Source organism: Neofelis nebulosa, chromosome 13, assembly GCF_028018385.1.
Source record: "Neofelis nebulosa isolate mNeoNeb1 chromosome 13, mNeoNeb1.pri, whole genome shotgun sequence".
NCBI classification, from domain to species: Eukaryota; Metazoa; Chordata; class Mammalia; order Carnivora; family Felidae; genus Neofelis; species Neofelis nebulosa.
Window position 1 is genome coordinate 65,254,272 of NC_080794.1, and position 22,217 is coordinate 65,276,488.

The 22,217-nt window shown below is 52.1% G+C and overlaps 3 protein-coding genes across 15 annotated transcripts in view; 2 read left to right on the forward strand and 1 right to left on the reverse strand.

Moving 5' to 3' along the window:
* The first annotated feature begins 224 nt into the window (after positions 1 to 224).
* ELOVL3 (ELOVL fatty acid elongase 3) lies at positions 225 to 3,704 on the forward strand. Its single transcript, XM_058697582.1, has 4 exons — positions 225 to 548; positions 1,538 to 1,669; positions 2,540 to 2,691; positions 2,946 to 3,704. Exons 1-4 carry the CDS (start codon positions 448 to 450, stop codon positions 3,371 to 3,373), a joined length of 813 nt encoding a protein of 270 aa, XP_058553565.1. The 5' UTR covers positions 225 to 447; the 3' UTR covers positions 3,374 to 3,704.
* Positions 3,705 to 4,306: 602 nt separating this feature from the next.
* PITX3 (paired like homeodomain 3) lies at positions 4,307 to 15,177 on the reverse strand. Of its 2 annotated transcripts, XM_058697580.1 has the most exons (5): positions 14,888 to 15,176; positions 7,962 to 8,211; positions 6,174 to 6,303; positions 5,794 to 5,996; positions 4,307 to 5,235 (listed from the first exon to the last, which is right to left on the reverse strand). In XM_058697580.1, exons 3-5 carry the CDS (start codon positions 6,289 to 6,291, stop codon positions 4,648 to 4,650), a joined length of 909 nt encoding a protein of 302 aa, XP_058553563.1. In that variant the 5' UTR covers positions 6,292 to 6,303; positions 7,962 to 8,211; positions 14,888 to 15,176; the 3' UTR covers positions 4,307 to 4,647. The 2 variants fall into 2 exon arrangements, with proteins under 2 accessions (XP_058553563.1, XP_058553564.1); XM_058697581.1 differs by lacking the exon at positions 7,962 to 8,211 and having other exon boundaries at positions 14,888 to 15,177.
* Positions 15,178 to 18,491: 3,314 nt separating this feature from the next.
* GBF1 (golgi brefeldin A resistant guanine nucleotide exchange factor 1) overlaps positions 18,492 to 22,217 on the forward strand; it is a 122,155-nt gene continuing 118,429 nt past the window's right edge. For 9 of the 12 annotated variants that reach the window (XM_058697584.1, XM_058697583.1, XM_058697586.1 and 6 more), the window contains exon 1: positions 18,492 to 18,747. The gene's annotated coding sequence lies outside the window, so the exon portion shown is untranslated. The remainder of the gene's footprint in view (positions 18,748 to 22,217) is intronic. The other 3 variants (XM_058697593.1, XM_058697592.1, XM_058697594.1) reach the window with 1 other exon arrangement.

Sequence of the window (22,217 nt, forward strand, 5' to 3'; positions counted from 1 at the left end):
GCTAAACCAAGCAGGTGAGGATGGAGGTGTGGGAGAAAAGGGTGGGAAAGTGGGCGTGGCGGGAGCCCATGACAGGCATATATGGGGTGGGGCGTGAGAACACCTGGAGGGGAGGTGCCCTTGAGGATAACCAATCAGGAGCGGGTTGCGGCCCAGGGGCGGGACCGGGGGAATATCTTGGTCAAGATTGGATAACGGCCTGGCGCTGGGAGGGGCCTCGCGCCGCCTGCGCCCGCCGCTTTGCAATCCGCTTCATATACTGCAGTGGTGGCTGTAGTGGAAGCTGGCTAATTGCGGCGCAAGTCCCTGAATCTGACGCTCCTCGCTTGCCGCGGAGTTCCTTGAGTCCGGCGTGCATTTTGTCCTGCCCCAAGATCGCTCCATCCTCTGTCCCCTAACCTCTCACCTAGCTTCCGAAGCTCCGGACTTGGACGTCTGCTGAACGAAATGGTCACAGCTATGAATGTCTCGGACGAAATAGACCAGCTGTTCCAGCCTTACAACTTCGAGCTGTTCCAGGACATGAGGCCCTTTTTGGAGGAATACTGGTAAGACCCGGAGAAGGAGAAGGGCCGTGCCAAGGTCCTTACCTTGATGACTGCTATTTGGGGTGGGTTGGGGGTGAGGGAAGAGACACTTGAATGCCTGCAATGATTTTCTTAAAGAGCAAAGGTATCCGACTCCCCTGTAATGGCTCCATATCTGTTGTCCAAGTGCAGGGTTAGCACCTCAAAGAGATTAGATCTGGAAGAAAGAGAGAAAGAGGGAGAGAGAGACAGAAAGGAAGGGCGGGAGGGAGAATGGAAGAAAGAGGATGGGGTGAGGAACGTAGGAGGCAGAAACTGAGGGGACAGAATATAGTGAGAAATGATCTCTGAGGAAGGGGGTTAATCTGAACTCCTACTCCTACTCCCACCCACCTTATAGACGGCTCTCCTCTGTCCTTTGTGGCCATGTGTGCACACGTGCAGGCGTAGTGCTGGTGCCCAGAGACAGTCTGCCCTTCAAATTATCATGTTGTTCCCCCAATGCTACATCGTCCCTGCTGTGGAGAAGGAGACACAGCCAGGGAGGTTTTGCAAGATTTCCCCAGGCTCTTTGGCTTTGCCCTGAAGCTCCTCAGAAGTGTTTTTGGGCTAATTTTGAGCTCCAGCTCATTTTCCATGACCCAACCAGGCAGACACTATTGCCACATTCTTCTTGCACCAGAGCCCTGGGTTTGTTCTAGGCATGGGCCAGCAGCCATCACCCATTCACAATTCCACCGAAAGAGCAATAACTACAGAAACCTTGGCCACAGCCCTTGCCCTGTGCTAGGTACTTTATATACCTTAGCACTGCCAGGAGAGGAGTGTTATTTCTCCTTTATAATAAGGAAAATGAGGCTCAGAGAACTAAATAGTTTTTCCAATGTCACACAGCCAATAAATGACAGAGATGTGACTCCAACCCAGAGCACTCACCTTAAGAGATGGGTGGGTACTCCTCTAACGAGCACCCACCTGTAAGCCCATCCCCTCTGCCTTCTGCCTGCCAGGGCAACCTCATTCCCCATAGCTCTGGTCTACCTGCTGCTCATCTTTGTGGGGCAGAACTACATGAAGGCACGGAAGGGCTTCAACCTACAGGGGCCTCTGATCCTTTGGTCCTTCTGCCTTGCAATCTTCAGGTAAGACACCCCCCCCCCTCCACTCCCTGCCTATCCTGTAGACCCTAGACCCTCATTTTATCCTTAAAAGCTTTCTAGAAACCCCAACTGAGTCAACTCCCTAAGTTGCCCTCTAACCCTCTCCCTAACCCATTCCCTCAGCTCCAGCCCCCTCCCTGGCTTCCACCCACCCACTCGTATTACCCTGTTTTCCTTCTCCCTCTCTCTCTCCATTTTAAAATGTTTATTTATTTTTGAGAGACAGCGAGACAGCAGGGGAGGGACAGAGAGAGAGGATCTTCTGCATGGTCAGTGGAGACCCTGAAGCAGGGCTTGAACTCATGAACGGTGAGATCATGACCTGAGCAGAAGTCAGATGTTTAACCGATTGAGCCGCCCAGGTGCCTATACCCTGTTTTCCTTCTTCCCCAGGCCCCATACTGATAGCTTCTGCTCTATCTCATGAGAACTCTTGTGCTCATGGAGTCTGTGTACTTTTAACGAATTTGCCCAGCTTCTAATACTCTCAGCATCTAACACCCTCTCCCAAGACCTTCCAATAACTTCTCTAGCCCCTCCTTCTCATATTTCATCCCCGAAACTCCTTCCATCTCCTCCATCCTGTCACCCATCCCTACCCATCCCAAGAACCCTATTCCCTAACTCAAATTTCAGTCCAGTCCTCCAGCATTCCCTGGTCCTCCCCCTAGCCCTCATCTCCTCTAGATTACTGGTTGGATCCTGGCCCCAGATCTCAGAAGTTGTGATCCATTTCATTGGAAGTGGGGGAGAAGTGGTGGAGCTTGGGACAGTGACCTGCCAGGCCAAGGAGGAAGGGTGAATTGGTGTCTGGGGATGACCCTTACACCTTTTCCCTCTCTCCTATTTCAGTATCCTGGGGGCAGTGAGAACGTGGGGCTATATGGGGACCGTGCTACTTAGGGGCAGCCTAAAGCACACTGTTTGCTTCTCCGTCTTCACCCAAAATTCCGTAATCAAATTCTGGTCCTGCCTCTTTCTTCTCAGCAAGGTCATTGAACTTGGTGAGTGTCAAGGCTTTGTCTCTCTGGTGCCTGGTCAACTGCATCCCTCCTCAGTGCCCCCCACCCCATCACATGGAGAGTGCCTCCCCCCACCCCTGGGTCCTAACAACACCTCTTACCAAAGCCCCTCTTTAGATTATTTTCCACAAAGACCCCTCCCCATGCCCTGAGAATTCCCCCCATTCCCCTACAGCCAGTGTGGAGGGTGGTTCCAGCACTGGGTGGTATGCCAGCTATGACTCCCCATCTCCCAGGAGACACGGCCTTCATCATCCTGCGTAAGCGGCCACTCATCTTTGTACACTGGTACCACCACAGCACAGTGCTAGTGTACACGAGCTTTGGATACAAGAACAAGGTGGCTGCAGGCGGCTGGTTCATGACCATGAACTACGGTGTGCATGCCATCATGTACATCTACTACACTCTGAGGGCTGCCAAAGTGAAGTCCCCCACGTGGTTACCCAAGCTCATCACCAGCCTGCAGATCCTGCAGATGTTTATGGGAGCCATTGTCGGCATCCTAAGTTACATCTGGAGACAAGAACAGGGATGCCACACCACAACGGAACACTTCTTCTGGTCCCTCGTTTTGTACACGACCTATTTCATTCTCTTTGCCCATTACTTCCACCACACCTACATAGCGCCCAAGGCCAAAGCCAAGACCAAGAGTCAGTGAAGGGCTGGAGAAAAAGGAGCCCCAGTCTCTCTCCCCACCAAGGCACTGAGGGGCTGAGCTTAGGTTTGGGAGAATGATTAGGATGCCTTTCCTGCATGGTTTTCCCCATGGGATGTGTGCCCCAAGGTGGCAGGAAGTTATGTCAGACAAGAAGTGTCAGCCCTGGGATGGGGTGCAATCTAGTACTTTGATGTTTCCATTTTTAATGTGAAGGCCAAGCAGGTCCTGGGTTGGGGGTAGGACTGAAGAGGATCCCCAGAACTGAGTTATTTATATTTCTATCCAGAAATCTTCTTCTTGATCTATTTTTTAATTAAAGATTTCAACACGATTTTGGGGGCTTTGGGATTTGGGGGAAGAGGAGGACTGCTGTGATGGGAGAGGGCTGCTGGCAAGCAGGATGATCACTGAGTGAGGAGACTAAGGTGTGTGGAAGGATGAGAGGCTCACACACAGACACTCAAGAACCCTAGGCCTGGTAGGCACTTAATAAATATCTGTCACAGACCAGAATTTTATTGCTATTAGAGGCCCAAGCCCCTCATAGGAACAGTGAGAAACAGGTGCAGAAAGGCGGAGTAACTTATCTAAGATCATAGGCTTCCCTAAGTTGCAGAATTGATTCCTGCCAAGTAAGCGTTGGAGACCAGACCTCCCAGTTATCCGCCATGAGACCACCGGGTGGCGCCGCAGCACCAACTTTGGCCAACGCCAGCCAAGTTGCTGGCCCCTAAGCCACACTCAGGCAAACGCGCATGCAGGTGCGCTCCGTGGGTCCAGGAATCCCCCAGTTTTTCCATCCTGGTGTTGGGAGCTGAGGGGGTACTGAAGCCCTAGAAGCCCCGGCCCTTCTTTCCTGCACACCCAGCTCTCCTTTAGAAATGGGAGAGCTTGAGGGGAGGGGGCTGAATCGCAACTCTGAATCATCAGGCCTTTGGCAGTCCGCGCACGTTTATTTCATTAATCTTTGAAAATGAGGAGAGGAGTCTGAAGAAGGCGGGGTGGGCCAAGGGTCAGTTGGCCCCTGGGGAACTGGTCCCTTTTCCTGGCCTTAGTCCCAGGGGCGCGGACTGTGTGTAGGGTCCAGTCCACCCCTCAGGGTCGGCGGTGGGGGAAGTCTCTCTCCTGAGCCGGCCGCCTCCCCCCCACCCCTCAGCTGCCCCAGCACCCCTCTCAGACCCCGGGGCAGGGGCAAGCCAGTCTAGACGACCCCAGTCCGGGGAGGCTGTGAATTATCGACCCCGCCCTCGGGGATGGTCGACGGACCGGGCCATTCATACGGGCCGTTCCACGGCGTACTGGCACGGACTGAGGTTGGCGGCCGGGGGCGGCCCGGGCACGGCGGGGTAGCTGAAAGAGGCGTGTTGTTTGGCCTTGAGCCTCAGGCTGGCCAGACTCGAGTTACACGGGTCCCGATATACGTAGGGGGAGGAGGCGGCTGCAGCAGCGGCTGCGGCGGCCGAGGCGTAAGGGCAGGATACTGCCCCGGAGGACACTGCGGCCGGAGCCAGCCCGGGGGGCCCCCCGCCCAGGCCCTGCAGGGCCCCGGGCCCTGGCACGGTGCCCGGGGCGGCCGCGGCCGAGGGCACCATGGAGGCGGCGATGGAGCTGGGTGGCGAGAAGACGGGCTGCGATGCCAGAGGCCCCACATTGACCGAGTTGAAGGCGAACGGGAAGGTCTTGGCAGCGAGCGGCGGGCCGAGAGCCTTTGGTGGCCAATTGCCGTACGAGTAGCCGGGGTACACCTCCTCGTAGGGCGGCACCAGCCCCCCGAGGGGCGCGGCGAAGCCGCCCTTGCATAGCTCCGCCTGCTGGCTGCGCTCGCGCTTCCGCCACTTGGCGCGCCGGTTCTTGAACCACACCTGCGGGAGTGCGAGAAAGACTGTCAGAGCAGCAGCCGGGCGGAGGCCCGGGGTCAGCGCGGCTGGCGGCTAGGTCACCGAGACCCGGGTTCGGGCAGGGGCAGGGCGGAGGATAAACGAGACGGGAGTGGTTAGAGACTGGATTGGGCAGCCAGGCCGGGGGCAGGGGCAGCGCACCGCGTAAAGGGGCTGAGAACAGTTGTGGGCGGCAAGATTGGGTCAGGGGGCCATGGTCTGGAGGGTCCTGTAGGATGGGGTCAAGGAGGGGTGAAGAAGAGAACGAGAGACAGTGCCGGAGGAGAAGAAACGCGCGGCCTGGAGCGACAGGGTGGAGTCAGAGCAGAGGCCAGAGGCTGGTTCTAAGGAGGCGGTGCGGGGCAGCAGGCGGAGGTCTCCGCACGTTGGGTGTTGGGCCGAGGGTGGGCAGTCAGGGCAGAGGCACAGGCTGCTGGCTCCAGGGCTACTCGCTGAGCGGCAGGCTAGAGGGAGGCCCGGGCCGGGGACTGGGCGGGGGGAGGGGGCGGTGCCGGGAAGGTTGCAGGTCTGAGAGGACCTTACCCGCACGCGGGCCTCGGTGAGGTTGGTCCACACGGCGATCTCTTCGCGCGTACTCATGTCGGGGTAGCGGTTCCTCTGGAAGGTCGCCTCCAGTTCCTGTAGCTGCTGGCTGGTGAAGTGGGTGCGCTGCCGCCGCTGCTTCTTCTTCAAGGAGCCGTCTTCCGGGGAGCCTCCGGGCAGCGAAGCCGAGGCCTTCTCAGAGTCTGGGGGCCGAGATGGGGGCAGGTCACTGGACGCCCAGGCCTGCGCGAACCCTGCGGCTCCCAGACCTCCTCCACCGAGCCTTCACTCCCACCCTGCCTTCCACTCCCAGGTCCCCTCGCCCCCGCAAGAGGGATTGAGCTGCTATCTCCCCTACTCCCAGTAGGGGGTGCGCTCACCGCTGTGCTCTTGGCCCTTGCAGCCGTGTTCTGGGAGTGGCGGGTGGGGAGTGCCCGCATCTGACAGCGAGAGGGCCGGGCTCCGGGCCTCCGCCTCGCTGAGCAGGCCGAACTCCATGGAGGGAGGACTCTGGAAAGGAGAGAAGACACAGACCAGGTTGATGGGGCTAATAACATCTCACAGTTATCCCGTTCCCAGTAGTGTTTGCCCTCAAGTTCACTGTCCCCTTTCTCAGCCACCAATATAAGCTACTCCCGTGTGCGTACCCTAGGATAGAATGGGGAAACAGTAGCCTAAGGGGGAGAAGGTGTATACCCAGAAGTTTCATGCACAGATATGCACACCAAACTGTTTTGTTCACTGATGGGCACCGAAAACTCTGCCTGGTGCACAGTTGCTGTTCAATAGATACTTATCAAGTTAATGAAAACTACACTATTGCACAACACATACTGTATACCACAACCTCAAAAACTTCAGTTCCCTTTTGCATGTATGTCCAGTATCCCCACAAACTCATACATGCCCCTCAGCTAACATGAGACACTACCTGAACCTCTGTTATTCACTCTTCAGTGGGACAGGTTTGATTCTGAACCAGGCCCAATATGTCTCACACAAGGAAAATCACTGCTATTATTTATGAGTACTTACTATGTGCCTTTACTTCATTATCTCTCTTCTCACAAGAATGCATCGATATTAAGTATTATCACCCTTGTTCCAGTGAGGAAACTGAGACTTGAAGCCACCACTAAGGTCACAGAGCTCATACGTGGTGGAACTGGGATCTGAACCAGATCTGGGAAACTCCTCAGCTAATGCTTTTTCTTCATTTGCTTTTCCAAATTGTGTTCCAAACCCCCTCAGGGACTGGAACTTGGGACTAGCCTCAGGGATAGAGCTCTAGCCTGGCCTGGCTTGACTGCTTCAACTAGGGCAGTCTTACTTTTGCCTGTTTTGTTTATCCTTTCTAGAGAGATAGCATTTGAAGAAAGGGTTCCAGGATCAGAAATAAGTTTGAAAATCCCTGGGCATTCTTGCCTTGTCTGCTTCTGTGCCTACCTGGACACCTATCACACCCTTACCAGTTCTACTCATGCCCGTCTCTACCAGCACTCCCCACCCTCAGCAGTAGATGTGGGCTTCTTAAGGTCATATTCCCACCCTTACTGCCTATCCCAAACCTCGCCTGACTTTGCCCGGGAGACTGCCTGGGTCCCTCTCCAAGTCTCCCCTGCAGGGTCCTCTTTCCTACTGGCTCTTCCAAGTCCCCTCTGGTGGGATGAGGAGAAAGGAGCACTAGTGAGTTTCAAGAACTCTGGATGCCTCTTAGAGGAGAACCAAAGAAGGCTAGGGACAGAGGAGCAGGATGAAGAGCTAGCTGGGTAGGAGGGGTCCATCTGCCTCCCCATTAGCAAGGACTTAATGCAGGCTGTGCAAGGTGGCATTAATGTGGCGGATTAGCCTAGATTGAGATGTGTGTCACTTGGCTGCTCTGAATTTATTAGGAGCCTTTCTCAGGGAGGCACAGATGGGCAGCAGCCTTTATTTGCACATGGTAATGCCCCATCAACCAGCTGAGAGATGACAGCTGCCCCCACCCCCCCTCAAGCGAGATTGGGCATGGGACAGAGGTCAAGGCAGGAGGTTGAGAAGCTGTCCCCATTCTGTCCGCAGGCAGAGGGGTCTAGACCTTGGACCTTTACCTAGGGTTGGAGAGGTAGGACTAAAGGGGAACCCGGGAAGGAGAGACATCAGGTTCGGGGTGGGTGTGCTCAGCTTACCTCCCCTTCCAGATCTGCAGTCAGGAATCAGGCTTGGGGCTGCCCCAGTGATGGTCTGATAGAAGGGAAATGCCCTTGCGTGGGGCCTCTGGCAGCCTTGACTGGTAGTTCTTCCCAAATAGCTCAAAAGGCTTAGAACTGGGAGCTGGAAAAGGGGGTGTTCTGAAGTCTCCTTTTACTTCATATCCAAGATGCTCTCGAAATGCAAACCATGCCCCTGACTTCTCCGGAGGCCATGGGAGCAACACCACTGGGAAAAGAGGGATAACTGGGTTCGCCTGAAGGGAAAGCTAAATCCCACGGTGCCATTTGTCCTTCCAGTCTGCTTTGGCTCCAGACTTCCACTATTCCAAACTCCCCTTCCCCCAGCATTCCATACCTGTGTGTTGGTTTCACCCTCTATTGCAGCAGAGGGAGGCAGGGTGAGGAGAGACAAGGGCCAAAGTAAAAGACGAGGCCGAGAAAGTGGACTTCAGGCTGTGTGTTCCCAGAGACAGACAGACACACATGCAGACACACATGGGCCTCCACTCAGACAAAATAAGCACTTGGACTTGGAGCTAGAGGCATACAAACACATACTCTCCCACACATGTGCTCCCACATTCAGGCAGACAGACCCACACCGTCACACAGTCTCCTCTCTCTGTGACAGGGACAGCTGCCTTGGCTGTTTTGGAGCTAGCCGTTACCCTCCCCCCTTCCTGGCCCCTCTGAACCTCAGCTCTCAGTCCCAGGAACTAAGGACTCTATGGGGGAGGAGGAGGCCAAAGGGGCCAGGGGAGTGCTCTATACTCAGTGGTTGCTGGGGGAGAGCCTGTTTGGCTGGGTGGGGAGAAGTCTGAATAAGAGGGTGGCTTGGGGGAAGAGGGCAGAAATTGTCCAGCTCCCACCTAGGAAAGTGATTTGGTATAGCCGGAAGAAATTAGGTTTGGAGACAAAGATCTGGGTTCATGTCCTGGCCCCCCAACTTCCTAGCTATGTGTTCTTTACCTCTCTGGACATATTTTTTCCATCTCTAAAAGGGAAAACATAATTCCTTCCCTACCTACCTCTAGTATTGTTATAGGGTTAAAATAAAACTTGATGTGAAAATAAGTGGGGGTAAAACTCTATCCAAGTTGCTTTCCCCTCCCTCCTTATTCATTGAACAGATGTTTATTTGGCACCTCTGTGAGCTGGGCACTGAGTAAGGCACTGAGGCTAGAGTGGTAAGATCTCATCCTCACATCTGCCCTTGCTTGAGTTCACCTTCCTAGACCCTGAATCTCCCAGTGAAGAATTTCTCTATTGAATAAACGTAAGTACGCTGCATTTGAGAGTGGAATGCAAAGGTGTATTGTGAATACTCTACCCTACACATAAGGCAGGGCCCAGTCAATAAGGTAACAACAAAAATGGACAGAATAACCCAAGCTAAGAGCCACTTTGGGGATCAGGGACTGGTAAAGGAAAGAAGGAAGCTTTCAGGCTCTTGACTGGGGTAGTAACAGTGGCAAGGGCATGATGAGGCTGAGAAGGGCCTTGCCTGTGAAACTGAAAAGGCAAGAACACCACAGTCAGGCAGGCAACAGAGAGATAAAGGGTGGGGGCACAGGCCTCTAGCTGACTCGTGGCTGGGTGGGCTAGCCAGGCAGAGGCGGGGGGCGCCAAGCTGTTGTCTGAGCTGGAGACAGGCTGGCTGAGGATTAAGCTCCCCCAAACTGTTGGAGGTCAGGAAGCTGGGGAGTTGGGACTGAGGCCAGGGGCTTCGCCTCACTCAGTGGACAGGGACAAGCAGTAAGTCTGGAAGCTGCAGGATTGGTTGACGCTGGTAGGAAATACCAGGCAGGGCCAAAGAGAGTCAGGATTTAACGGTGGTGCTGAGTCCAGTTCTGGGAGGGGCTGCCTGTCCCCCATCCAGCCTTCCTGACACACCCTGCTGGGGATGCACGGGCAAGGCTCCGTGGGGTCAGGGTGACAATCCTAGCCCAGGGAAGAAGAAAGGGCCTGCAGGCGCACTCTGATTCTGAGGTACAGGCTGCCTACATGGAATTACAGGAAGCCTATCATGGACTGCAGCAAGAACAAAATATTCAAGGCATATTAAGGTGGAGAGCAGAGGTCATCACAGGCCAGAGAGTTCACAGTAGGGAGGCCATGGCTTCCAAGAGACCCAAGCTCATGGCAAGAAGGCAAATGCCATGTGTGCCCACTTTTGTCCTGACGCCAACGGGAGAAACCAGGACTACAGCCAGAGAGCTCCCAAGTAGTTGAAATAATAATGCCTAAGCAGAAGGTATACCCTAGAACTGAGATGGGAGAAAACCACTGAATGAAGAGGAAGATGGAGGGGATAGAGTTGGGGTGCTGTGGCTCTGCTCAGCAAATAGCAGGTTGGCAATAGAGTATAAACCAGGGCCCTTAACTAGCATGGAGCCCACCTGGAAACCTGGATCTGAAGTGAGGCCCTTAAGTTCATCGGGGATGCCGAGCACCCAAACCGTCTGGTTTGCCGAACTGTGGTGAGCAAATGGGAGCAAACGAAGACAGCTGTAGACGAGGCTCACAGCCCCGTGAAGAAACCCTAAGACTCAAGTGGAGGCAGCAATGATTTGATGTGGTTAATTTATCAAGGGGTAAGTTAGGGATCAGAGAAATGGGCCCCCCACACCCACTCTTCCCCTTTCTTCTTTCCTTCAGCAAATGTTAGGTGCTAAGACAAATCCCTAAGAATGGTAAGGCACAGAGCCTAACTTCTAGGAGCCTGTACAGTCTGGGGAGGCAAACAGGATGGACGACGATAGGCTGAATGGGACTAATATTCACATTGTGGGGGATCAAAGAGATGGAATCCCATGTAAGGTATCAGGTTTTGGGGCTCAGAGAAGGTAGCACATGGCAGAGCTGGGAACTGGGGAGGTAAAGGAGCAGAGGCTTCTAAATAACACAGCAGTATTGGGAATGAGCTGGCAGGTTCAGAGGGCAACAGGCAGCCTAATGTGGCCAGGGTCTCAGTGTGGGCCATGGGAGATCATCAGAGAAAAACAGGTCGGGGGGACTCCAATGAAGGACAAGGGATGGTGCTTCAGGTTTGATAGAGTCTAGGCTAGAGCATCTCCAGCTTTTCCATCAAAAACCCCTAAGACCAGTAAGAGAGAACATGACTCTGGGAAACTGGGAGCACAACCTCAAACATCTGCCACCAATATGGAACTTCTTTGAGATCTCCAACCTTATGGTAAAAATTGAAGCAAATTTTGCATTCTGTTCCATACTTAAATTATATTTGTCTTAACATAAAATAATGTTTTCTCTCCAAATCTCCACGTGACATCTTCAAGTGACATCACACACCAGGAAGATGGGCCATGTTTATCTTGCAGCGTCATGCCCCTTCCACTCCTGTCCTGCCCTCTCCCCCCATCCCCCCTTTTGAGAAGCAGTGCTCCAAGCAATGGGAGTCACTGGAAGCTTGCAGGCAGGGGAGAGACATAAGAGCAGCATCTCTGAGACCTTTATTTGGCTGTGGTGAACAGAATGGATTGAGCAGGGGAAAGGTGGGAAAGGGGGCACTTAACTAAAGTGTAAAGAAGGCCCCAGGGAGGACAATGGAAAAGGAGTGGAGAGAGTTTTGAAAGCAGCTCTCACTTACCCCACTGCCTTTCTGTCCCTATCACTCTCCTCATGGGTCTCTGGTCCATGACCATGGACTAGACACTCCAGATGATCCCAAAGCTCAGGACCTAATGGATCTTTCAGGTTAGCTGCCTTCTTCCTCCCCACCCTCTAGGACTCATCATTTAGAATGAATGGAGAAAAAAAGATTTGGGTGGCTCTGTCCCTTTCTCATGCCTATCCCCAGCTCAGTTCCAGCCTGCTCCCCTCTGCCCTCCTGGATCTGGGTCCTGGGCTCATATTCACAGCCTTGAAGAGGAGGCAGGCAGGGATCAGATCAGATTAGTGGAAGAGTTAAGCATTTGTGGAGCTCCCTAGAACTCTTCTTGGAGAGGAGCAGGGGTAAATGGCAGGCATCAGAAGCTTGGGATAGGGTGTTCCATCTGTCATTGACAATCTTCCTGTGACTGGATCAGATGCTACCAGGCTGCATCCTGGGAGACCCCATCCTTCCAAACAAAGATTCTGTGGTTACAGGGGACCTACAGTTTGGGCATAATAATAGCAATAATGCTTCTTATTTCTGTGGTGCTTCTCCATTTGCAAAGGGCTTTCAAATACATGATTTCATAGAACTCTTAAGACCACCTTGAGTGTCAGGAATGTGCATTCTCATTTCACCTCTAAGATGAATTTGTACAAGGTTACACAGATTGAAGAGATTTGAATCCAGTTCTCCTAAAACCAGAGTCTGAGTTCTTTCCACGCCTTGCCCCCTCCACTCCAGCAGCCATTTGTGGCTCTGACATGCACTGATCCTCCCAAGCCCTGAAGGATTCCATTTCTACTTCCTGCCTCTACCTCCTTTCTGGAAATGAGCTTTGGAAGTTTGCTGCCCACTGTGTGCCAAGGAACATTTTCCTATTCATCCTGAGCTTGCATCACTCCGGTTCTATGAGGCCCCCTCATCTCCCATTTCAGGATTTGGGGAGCAAACAAATCTTCTGCTTATCTAGGCCTTTCATTATTTGTGGATTTCCATCCTATTTCACCTTCCAGAGGCCTAAACTTTGAAGTTTGCTCTCTCCAGCAGCCCCTTCCTCCCCATTCTGTGAATCATTCTCTGATCCTTCTCTAGGTCCATGACATTCTCCATAAGAGCCAGTGACCAGGCATGCACTCAACTACATGGTTTTATGAAAGGATGGGAGAAAGTTCTATTTTTTGTTTCCACTCGTCTTCATTATAATGGTATTGCTTTTTGGCCTTTTTGGCAAATGCAGAACTTTAGGCTAAGGTCTTCAGGGAACCATCTGTAATGCCTTCCCTATTCCTTTCCTGACTTTGAAAATGAATTGCCTTTCATTTCACCCATATTTTCAGTGATTTTTCACAGGTGATGGGAGCACAAGCCCCTGAAAAAGGTATCAGAATATGGTGGGAGTAATTGGGGTGTTTCTTTATATTTATCAAAAGCGGGCAAGGGATAGAAAAAAGGTTGAGAAACAATGGTCTAGCCAGTGATAAGCAAACTTTAAAACTGAGGAATGAAGGTGATAGTGTGGGGCGTATATATTATATGTCATTCATGGGTGGTGGGTGAGAGAGGTTGAGACCCACTTGTTTAGGCTACTCATTGCTAAACACATTGCTTTGCACCTATCCCATGAAAACTCAGTCCCTAGATGGCTTGCTCTGCTGACTTACACAGACAGGGAAAGTTCTCTCTTCTCTGTTCCCTTTAGCTTAACTAGGCTCTGGTTAAAGAGTTGGGGCCAGGGCGGGTGATCACTGTATGGGTCCAAAGGAATTAAGGCCCTTCCCCAAACTGCAGATAAAACAAAAGCGACAGTTGGGTGGGACTGAGACATCCTTCCCCACCAGACTCGGAGGGCCATATAGGCCCCATGTTGACCCCAGAGTCTGCATTCCTTCCTTCTTCCTCTTAGCCACCAGGGTGCTGTTGGGATTGGTGGGGGTGAGAGAGCCAAAAGGGAGACAAAACCACAGAGTTTGCTTTGCTAAAGGGCTGCAGTTTTCTCTTTAGGCCTGGGCTTCTGCCCCTTGCAGGGAAGGAGTCTTTAGCCTGCTGACACCCAGGTAGGAATCTGGAGCTGTCTGGTCAGCTGTACTGGAATTAGGAGTTGACTCTGAGTTTGTGAGGGAACTGAAGCTGTCAGGGGGGCTTGTGCCGACTCCTCCTCACCCTCCTATTGCCCTTTGTGGTTCATTTTTTCCTTTCCTGGTCTAGCAATCCCACCATTGTCTTTCTCTCCTCAAATCTGGATTCTAGAAGTGCGGGGGGATGATGCTCAGATCTAGTCTGGGTTGGAGAGGGAAGGTCCCCCAGCGCCACTCCACTCCAAGGCCAGGCCTTTGCTCTCACTCCCTGCTCCCTGTCCCCCTCCCCGCCTCCGCAGCCCCTAGGGGCAGAAACTAGTTTGCGAAGTGTGAGCTGGGATTTGAGGCGACCCACCACAGCGAACCCCACTGCACATGCAGCAGCTGAGCAAGGCGCGGCCGGGTAGATGGACATGCCACTCGGCCAGGGACATTCTGTCCGCCCCTGCCGGACACAGTGCCTGCTCCGGAGAGACCCACCTCGCCTCCCCGGACATTCTGTCCGCTCCGAGCCGCGCGCGCGGCGGACATTCCGTCCAATTCCATGTGGCTCCAGGCCGTAGCCCATCCGGGCCGTGACACCCCAAGCCCGACACGCCAGACCCGCTGGCTAGTCGCTCGGGCTGCCCAGCTTCGGCCCTGCCACCCGCACAGCGGCCATCTGACCCAGTCGCAGCCAGGCTCTCACAACACGGCTCCTATCCCGACTGCGAAGTGGCTGGGAAGAGAAGCGTGTGCGACCAGACTCACTCCTGCTCCCAGCCCCTCAAGTCTGATCCCTGGGAGAGGGGCGTCCGGAGCCGTCAGCTGCCCCCACGCTGCGCGGCCGCCTCCAGCTCCCCCCGCTGGCCAGGGCCTCGGCAACCCTGTTTGCTCCGTGACCGCCTGCCCCGCGCCCCCGAATTCCAGGGCTCTTTCTGGTAATGATTTCCCGACTCCCTGCTTCGCGGAGCTCCGGTCCGGGCTTCTTGTCTCCGGCTTCCCTCCGGATCCCGAGTCTCCCTCTTCTCTGTCCCCCGAGTCCTGACGCTGAGTTTCCCTTTTCCTAAGTCCTGGCCCCGAGTCTACAGTACGCCCTCCCAGTCTAGACCCGTTCCCCAGGCACCGTTCCCCAGTTCAGCCACCCAGGTCCTGTTCTAGGGATCCTGAAGTTCGGCCGTGACCCCTCGGCCTCATGAGCCCCTCTCCCCGCATGGTCAAGCACTCACAGTGAGTCCCGCAGCAGGCAGACTCCCGGCGGCGGCGGTGGCGGCGGCGGCGGCAGTCTGGAGGGCAGGCAGGGGCCAGGGGCCGGGCACCCGGCCGGGGCGGGGGCCACCCCCCTGTGCCCGGACCGCCGCTCGGCTCCGGCGCTCCCGGACTCGCTGAGGGAGAGAGTGAGCCTCGCGGCTGACTGCCACCCCCCGCCGGCGCCCATTCACTTTATGGCAGCCCAGGGCGCCCCCAGCCCGCGGCAGCTAGCCTCGCGCTTCGGGCCCCGCCCCCTTCCAGCTGCGCCTCCCGGGCTCCACCCTTTCCAGCTGTGAATTTTCAGGCCCCGCCTTCGGGGGAGGGATCGGGCCGGCGCACCGCCAAGAAGCCCGCCCCCTGGCCAATCGGAGGCACTCCTCAGCATCTGGGCCACGCCCTTCCCCACGTGGCTGAAACCTCGCTGAGCCAGAACATTTTGGCAGAGCCAAGCGGGCGAGAGTAAAGTGGGGCCAGTGGCCCCGCGGAGTCGGGGCGCGCCGGCGGCGAAGTGGGGCCAGGCAGCTACCCTGAGCAATGTACAGTGGTGCCGGGGAATTGTACAGTGCAGCCGGGGCGCCAGGTGGGAGGGCGCACGGGCCGGGAGAGGCCACCGGGTTTCAGCGCTTGGTTGTCGCTCAAGTTTCGCTGATTTTCTCCACTTGTCGCTGTCTGTCTCCGCGCTTTTGTCTCTGCTCCAGTATTCCCATGTCTTGCCTTTCTTTCCTCTCCTTTCTCCTCCGCTGCTTTGCTCTTGCTGTTTGTCCCTCTCCTCCCTCCTCTGCCCCTTTGAAAGACTAATTTATCTTTCTCCGTGCTATTTTTCTTTACATCTTTCTTTTCTTCCTCTTCCCAGCTATCTCCCGTCCTGTCCCCCCACCTCTCCTCTTCTCCAAGTAAGGTGGGTTCGTTAAGAAAGCAGGGTTTGGAATGAGGCAAACCAAGGTGTCATTCTAACCTTGCCACCACCACCGAGTGTCCTTGGGCAAGTAACTTATCCACTACCCGCCTACTCCCGCCTACCCCTCAGAATTAAAGGAGGCTCTCACTGTAAGTCAGGGCCTGGGTGGTTCACCTGTTAGTCTACACCCTTGGCTTGCCCGGGCTATGTTCTCACAGGCTTGACAGGGCTAGCTTCTCCCAGGGTGATACCAGGTTCATCCTGTGGGCAAGATGTGGCCTTAATGCTTGCTAGATAGGGAGTTGCAAGGGACAGGACTGATGTGCCAAAGAACATGTGGAGTGAGGCTGGGTTGCTTGGGTGCCCCTGAGGGCCCTAGGCCTTATCATACAGTATGATCCTAAAGTAAATCTGAACAGTCATGTCTCTGCCTAAAACTCTGCAATAGCTCCCGATTGTTAAGACAAAGGCTAAGCTCCCTAGTTTGGCATACAAGACTTTCAGGACCCGACCCTTCCTCCCCCTCCCACCCCACCCCAGTGCAAAAGGGTGTTTTTATTAAAGCATGGGGACAGGACCCATGGGCAGGAAGAGCTGCCTGGACCTGACCTTGTCTAAATCTCCAATCTCCTAGCGGTTTCCTGCACACCTCTGGCCTTTCTTCGGACAGTAACATATTCCCAGCCTTCATCTTGCCAACCCCTACTCATCTTCCTAAGCTCCAATCAGGTCTCATTTTCTCAGAGAAAATGGGTTCCTCAAATACCCAGGGTATAGCTAGATGTCTAGCTTCATGCTCCCACAACCCTGTTACACACACTCTCTATTACTCCACCCACCATACTGAAGAGATCAGCTTATGTGAAGTCCTCTATGATGCTAAGCTTTAGGAGGTCAAGTACCATGTCTTCCTCATATTTCTATTCCTAGGCATTATGTAGAACTCAATACTGAAATCTAAGAGGGAGATATTCTGCCTGGTAAGATGATGGATATTGTCATCTTTCCCCCCCTCATTTCTAACACACTCCCATTCATGCATTTAGGTTGATTAATTGTTGGAAGTATATGGGAGCAGAGATGAGGAGAGTAGGGAGTTTTGGTGTACTTGGGATTTTCCAGTTGGCTCTCCAGGACCTCTCAACCTGAGACAGGCCCAGAAGACCGAATCCCAGGTTTCAAATGAAAGTGGAAATGGCTCAGGTACTGTGGAAAGAGGTGATATGGTGGTTCTGTCTTCTTCCTCTAACTCTCTTTGGGTGAAAGAGGCAAGATCCTCAAGCTGGACCCAGAGTTCAGAAGCCTGGTCTGCAGGTGCAGGAAGCTGTTGAGGAGTTCTCAGGTCTGATGTTCAATCTTGTGGTGTCTTCAAATTAGAGGAATCTAGAGCATTCCCACATTCCCATGGGGTTAGGTATGGAGTTTCTCTGGATTCGGGTCATCCATAAATGGGGAGAAAGTTGGTATCTTTTCCCCCTGCCTCGGTAGTCTCTTCAAGTCTGCTGGGACACCTGGGCTCTGTTCCAGCAGACAGTCTGAGAATTACACCATTCAATCAGCAAGGAGAAAACTCATCCTCTTGTCTTCTTCCTACACACTCTCACTTCTGGGTAATTCTAAATATCCCGGCAACCTCTATCATCTCTTGCAAGGGGAGAGGCAGCTGGAGGTAGAAGAGTGAAGATTGGGGTGGACATCTAGTCCTTGGGCCTCTTAGCATTTCCAAGGCAAACAGGAAAGGCTTTAGTTTCTTGGCCCCGGGTGATGTTGACTAACCCTCATGATCAGATTTTTTTCAGGTAGGTAAGTAGTGTCCAGTGCTTAGTATGAAGAGGAGAGTTGGAAGTACAACCCGATAGTCTAAGGCATAAGAAGTAGTGAGAGGCAGTGAAAAGGAAAGCTGGACTGAAGGTGGGGACACCTGGGTTTGTCTCTCTGCTCTGCATTAATTAGGTATGTGAACGTGGGGGCCATCTTTCCACCCTGGGACGCGGTTTACAGAGACCTGAATTAGATATCCAAGATTCCTGCTCCCTCTCATTTTCTCTCTTTCTGAATGATAGGAATGCGGCACAAGATGCAGAAACAGAGTTGTAAAGGGACAGACACCCGTATGAGAAGCCAAACAGGGCAGGCGGGCGGGAGGGTGGGGAGGTTCCAATGGATTATGGGACTGGTTTTAGGATGGAAAGAACCCAGAGCTGCCTCGAAAGCAAGTGAGTGATCCCTCAAAGGGCAAGATATTGGCCTAGATAACTTTTGTTAGGGGGTGGCCGGGGTGGGCAGGGGAGGGAAGTGGAGGGCAGTAAGGTCGCCCGCTCAGGCTCTCAAAACGGACCCCGCCCCCTTTCCAGCAAATCGTAACTTTCCTCCCCATAATGCCCAGCAGCCACTGCTAAACGGCACACTGCAACCAAACCTACCAAGCTCCACCTCTCCACCCGCCCAGCACAATTTTTAATTTTTATTGGCTCTTTTAACTGTCACTCAGAGACTCCTCGTATCTGTTGGTTGTCCCCTACCTACCCTTTTCTTTCCCTTGTAATCTCGCCTCCTTAGGTAGTACCCGCCTCCCTAAGCTAATTTTCTCTTTCTATTGGGTAGCTGGAATGCCACTTCTCACGATACAATGCTATGATTGGCTGTAAGCAGCAGGGCTCGCGCAGTTACCAGGCAGCGGGCTAGACTGAGGCTAGTTACCACGTCAGAGAGCTGACAGGGAAGGTAGCCGGCTCCACCGCCCGTTCCGGCCGACTCTTTCTGGCCGTCTGTGCGCTCCCTGACTTCGGCCTCAACTTCCAGGAAACAGGCTCCTTCCCTTCTCCCATCTGCCACCAGAGCCGGGAGAGCCGCTTAAAGACGCCTTCGGGGCCCGGGCTGGACATGAGCAGCGGCTGCGGGTCCTGGGACTAGGCCCCGCCATTTTGGATCCGCTGACAGGTCAGCGAAGTCTCTTAGAGTTTCAGTGTCGTAAAGGCCGCCTTGACATCGCCACAGGGAATGAGGGGAGGAGGGCCCTTAAATTGGACGAGCCGGGTGGGTTAAGGACGCAGACGCAATAAGTCGGGGAGAGATTGTTGTGGGAGGGAACTGGAAGGCATGCAGGGGGCAAAGGTCAGGCCCCCGCGGCTGGAGGGGCGACTTCGGCTCTGACTTCTGATCCCTTTCGGGTGTCCGAATCTTTCTTCTTGTGTTCTCAGGCTTAATCTAGCCTTCAGCTTCCCTCTTCTCGAGCTTTCTGCATCCCAAAGAGCCCAGTCCTCAAAATCTGAAAGCAAACCTAAAGAACATTGTATGTACTTTTTAAGATTGATTTTTAGACCTTAGGTATGAGAGTCTCTGCAGATCCTGTACAGCGTCCACTTCTGTTTGACTGCCTCATTAATACAGCTGACTGCTTTTTAAATCCTGGATGATGAACTAGTGCAACCTAGACTCAGGTAGTGAGAAGAAGTGTGGAAGGATTGAGGCCAGTCTTAGGAGACTGGGACTAAGAGAAGACTGCTCTTCTAGGGCAGCTCAGCTGCCAGTTTGCGTCTATGTGTAAACCCTGGACTTACCTTCTGAGCCTGTTCTTCCTTTACATGATTGTTTACAGATATTCTCTTCTGGTGTATGTTTTCAGTTGGCATTTGCCCCAGGGTCTTCAATTCATTTGGCCTAAAGAGATGTTCATTCACAAGGAAGCCACTCTATTATGGCATATTTGGCTGAGAACAGAGAAGGATTTGAATATCGGTGGTTTGGTACTGTTGGCCTATTATTTTTAGTGGGTAAAAGAGTCATGAAAGATGTTCAGCTAATTTAAAAGTTCAGCAGAGTGAACGATGGAGCATAACTCCAAGGAGTAGTTTATGGCGCTGTGGTAACTTTCAATAAACTTCTGTATTGTAAAACTGTAAAAGTCCCCAGAGGTAAAGAGTGTCTTCAGAAATGAGGAATAGTGTAAGTAGTGTTTTTTAATGCATAACATAGAAAATTTTATGCCTTTAATTCAGGTACACAAGGCAGTTCTCTGGGCCCTGTGGGGGATACAAATAGAAAGGTCTGTTTTGGGATTGTTCTGTTTAATTTACATACTTCTTAAAAGCAGTAGCATATATGTGCAATGGCCTAGGTAGAGCATGAGGTGGGAATGAGCAGTATCAACCTAATGCCTTTCAGAAAGTAATGGACACTTAATAAATGTTATCTTTGCCTAGGATTAGTTTTAGTATGTGATCCTGACTTGTGGCCTGGTTCTGGCTCTGGCAGTCAGGACTTTGCATGGTGAAGTAGTGACAAGGAGGATCAAAACCTCCTTGTGTTAGAAGGAAAAACTATGTAGGATCTATAGTGACTAAACTCAGTTTCTTCCTACCTAATACCCTCTGCCCTCCTGAAGCGTGTGTGTGTGTGTGTGTGTGTGTGTGTGTGTGTGTGTTGGTGTGGGACAGTATTTATTGTTTGTATTTATCAATTTAAAATAAGTGGGATGGAAATGGTCCAGGAAATAGTTTGTGTTTTAACTTGCTGATCTAAGTTGCAGAATTAAAAAAAAAAAAAAAGTGGCTTTATGAAATGACATAGCCTAGGAAGTACCCGGTTTGATGAGCCTGCCTTGCTCACCTGGGTTGATAGGCCCTGTTGAGCCCTGTTGAGTTGATATGCTTTGCATAAAAAGCAATCCAGTCTTTGATTAGATGGTGTGACCAATCCAGCATCTTTTCACTTGGGCTTGGAAGTATCTCAGGCTTCAAAGATTTTCCCTTTCTTTACCAAAATGTCATTTTCCAGATAGTAATAGTTTTTGCTTCCAACCCTCATCTCAAATCAAAAACTTTGTTCTTCTTTTGTATGTCAGCCAAACTTCAATTAAAAAAAAAAAAAAAGGGGGCGCCTGGGTGGCTCAGTCGGTTGGTATCTGACTTCAGCTCAGGTCATGATCTCACCGTTCATGAGTTCGAGCCCTGCGTCAGGCTCTGTGCTGACAGCTCGGGGCCTGGAGCCTGCTTCGGATTCTGTGTCTCCCTGTCTCTCTGTCCCTCCCCACCTCTCTCTCTCCCTCTCTCTCTCTCTCCTCTCTCAGTAATAAATAAACATTAAAAAACATTTAAAAAAAAGAAAGAAAAGAAAATTTGTTCTTCCTTCAAGACTTGTACTTGAGCTTCATTTCAAAAGTGGCTGTAGACAGTGATGTCTACTCTTTTTTTTTTTTTTTTTTTAATGTTTATTTATTTCTGAGACAGCATGAGTCAGGGAGGGGCAGAGAGAGAGGGAGACACAGAATCAGAAGCAAGCTCCAGGCTCCGAGCTGTCAGCACAGAGCCCGACGTGGGGCTCGAACACACAGATGACGAGATCATGACCTGAGCCGAAGTCGGACGCTCAACCGACTGAGCCACCCGCCCCCAGTGATGTCTAATCTTGAGATTGATGCTCATTGACTCAGTAAGAACTCAGGTTGTAGGCACATATCATGAGTAGCCGGGTACCAATCCCAGTTGAACTTGAAGTTCTCAGTGTTCCACCACTATTGCACTTCCCCAGTGTTCCAGAATGAAGGATGATTGCCACTTTTAGATACTAACTTCGTTGATAGGGTACTTAGACTGGCTAGTATGAGCAGCTAGAGAGGAAAAAGACACAGATCCTGCTTTTGAGAAGACTCACTGTATTTATACAGCATTCACTGGAAGGATCATCCTAGTCTTTGTTTGCCATTTCTATTGATTGATCACAGTCTGCTCCTGTGGTTCAGTGTGACTAATTAGAATAATTCTGCTGTTGGGATAATGGTGGAGTCGAGTTGAAGGGAGAAGGGGAGGTTCTACCGTCAGGCTAGAAGGGATTGTGTAAATGTAATTGGCAGCTGTTTAGCTTTTATTGTTCTTTTTCTATATTTCAGTATGTTCAACAGCAATTGTTTAATTAAATGAAAATACAATAAAGCAGTATGGTGATTTGGAGCCCCAGTCAGAGTGGAAGTAATCATGGAAGTAGTGATTGGTTGCCATCACATAAAGCAAGGATTACAAGCTTAAATGCCTGAGTTTCAGGCAGGTAATGTAAATGAGTAAAGTAAGCCACATACGAATATATAAGGGTGTAGTGGGGACTGTAGTGTACTGGAATGTGGGCACAATGTGACCAGTCTTGGTGTTTTTCAGGAGAAACTTGAAATTCAGATCATTGTGTTTTAAACTCTTGGCAACTAGTTATAAAGTGTTTAAAAACCTTTTTGCAGGCAGAACAAAGTATGTCTGTGGTCTGGATTTTATCCATCATCAGTGGATGATGACCCCTGATACACAAGATAGGCATGCCTTATGAGACTTAATCACTGCAGTTCTCTATGTATAATCACACAGACTAACTTTTTATCTTTGTCCTACTCTGCAAACTGTTACCCTTAATTTTCACCTTGGGTG

What these genes read in the sequence shown, in the direction of transcription:
- ELOVL3 (XM_058697582.1), top strand. Translation starts at nt 448, where the DNA reads ATGGTCACAGCTATGAATGTCTCGGACGAAATAGACCAGCTGTTCCAG. An exon ending in CCCTTTTTGGAGGAATACTG is followed by an intron (nt 549 to 1,537) that starts GTAAGACCCGGA and finishes TCTGCCTGCCAG; the next exon opens with GGCAACCTCATTCCCCATAG. An exon ending in CAGCAAGGTCATTGAACTTG is followed by an intron (nt 2,692 to 2,945) that starts GTGAGTGTCAAG and finishes CCCATCTCCCAG; the next exon opens with GAGACACGGCCTTCATCATC.
- PITX3 (XM_058697581.1), bottom strand. Translation starts at nt 6,291, where the DNA reads ATGGAGTTCGGCCTGCTCAGCGAGGCGGAGGCCCGGAGCCCGGCCCTC. An exon ending in CAAGGGCCAAGAGCACAGCG is followed by an intron (nt 5,997 to 6,173) that starts GTGAGCGCACCC and finishes CTCGGCCCCCAG; the next exon opens with ACTCTGAGAAGGCCTCGGCT. An exon ending in TCACCGAGGCCCGCGTGCGG is followed by an intron (nt 5,236 to 5,793) that starts GTAAGGTCCTCT and finishes GCACTCCCGCAG; the next exon opens with GTGTGGTTCAAGAACCGGCG.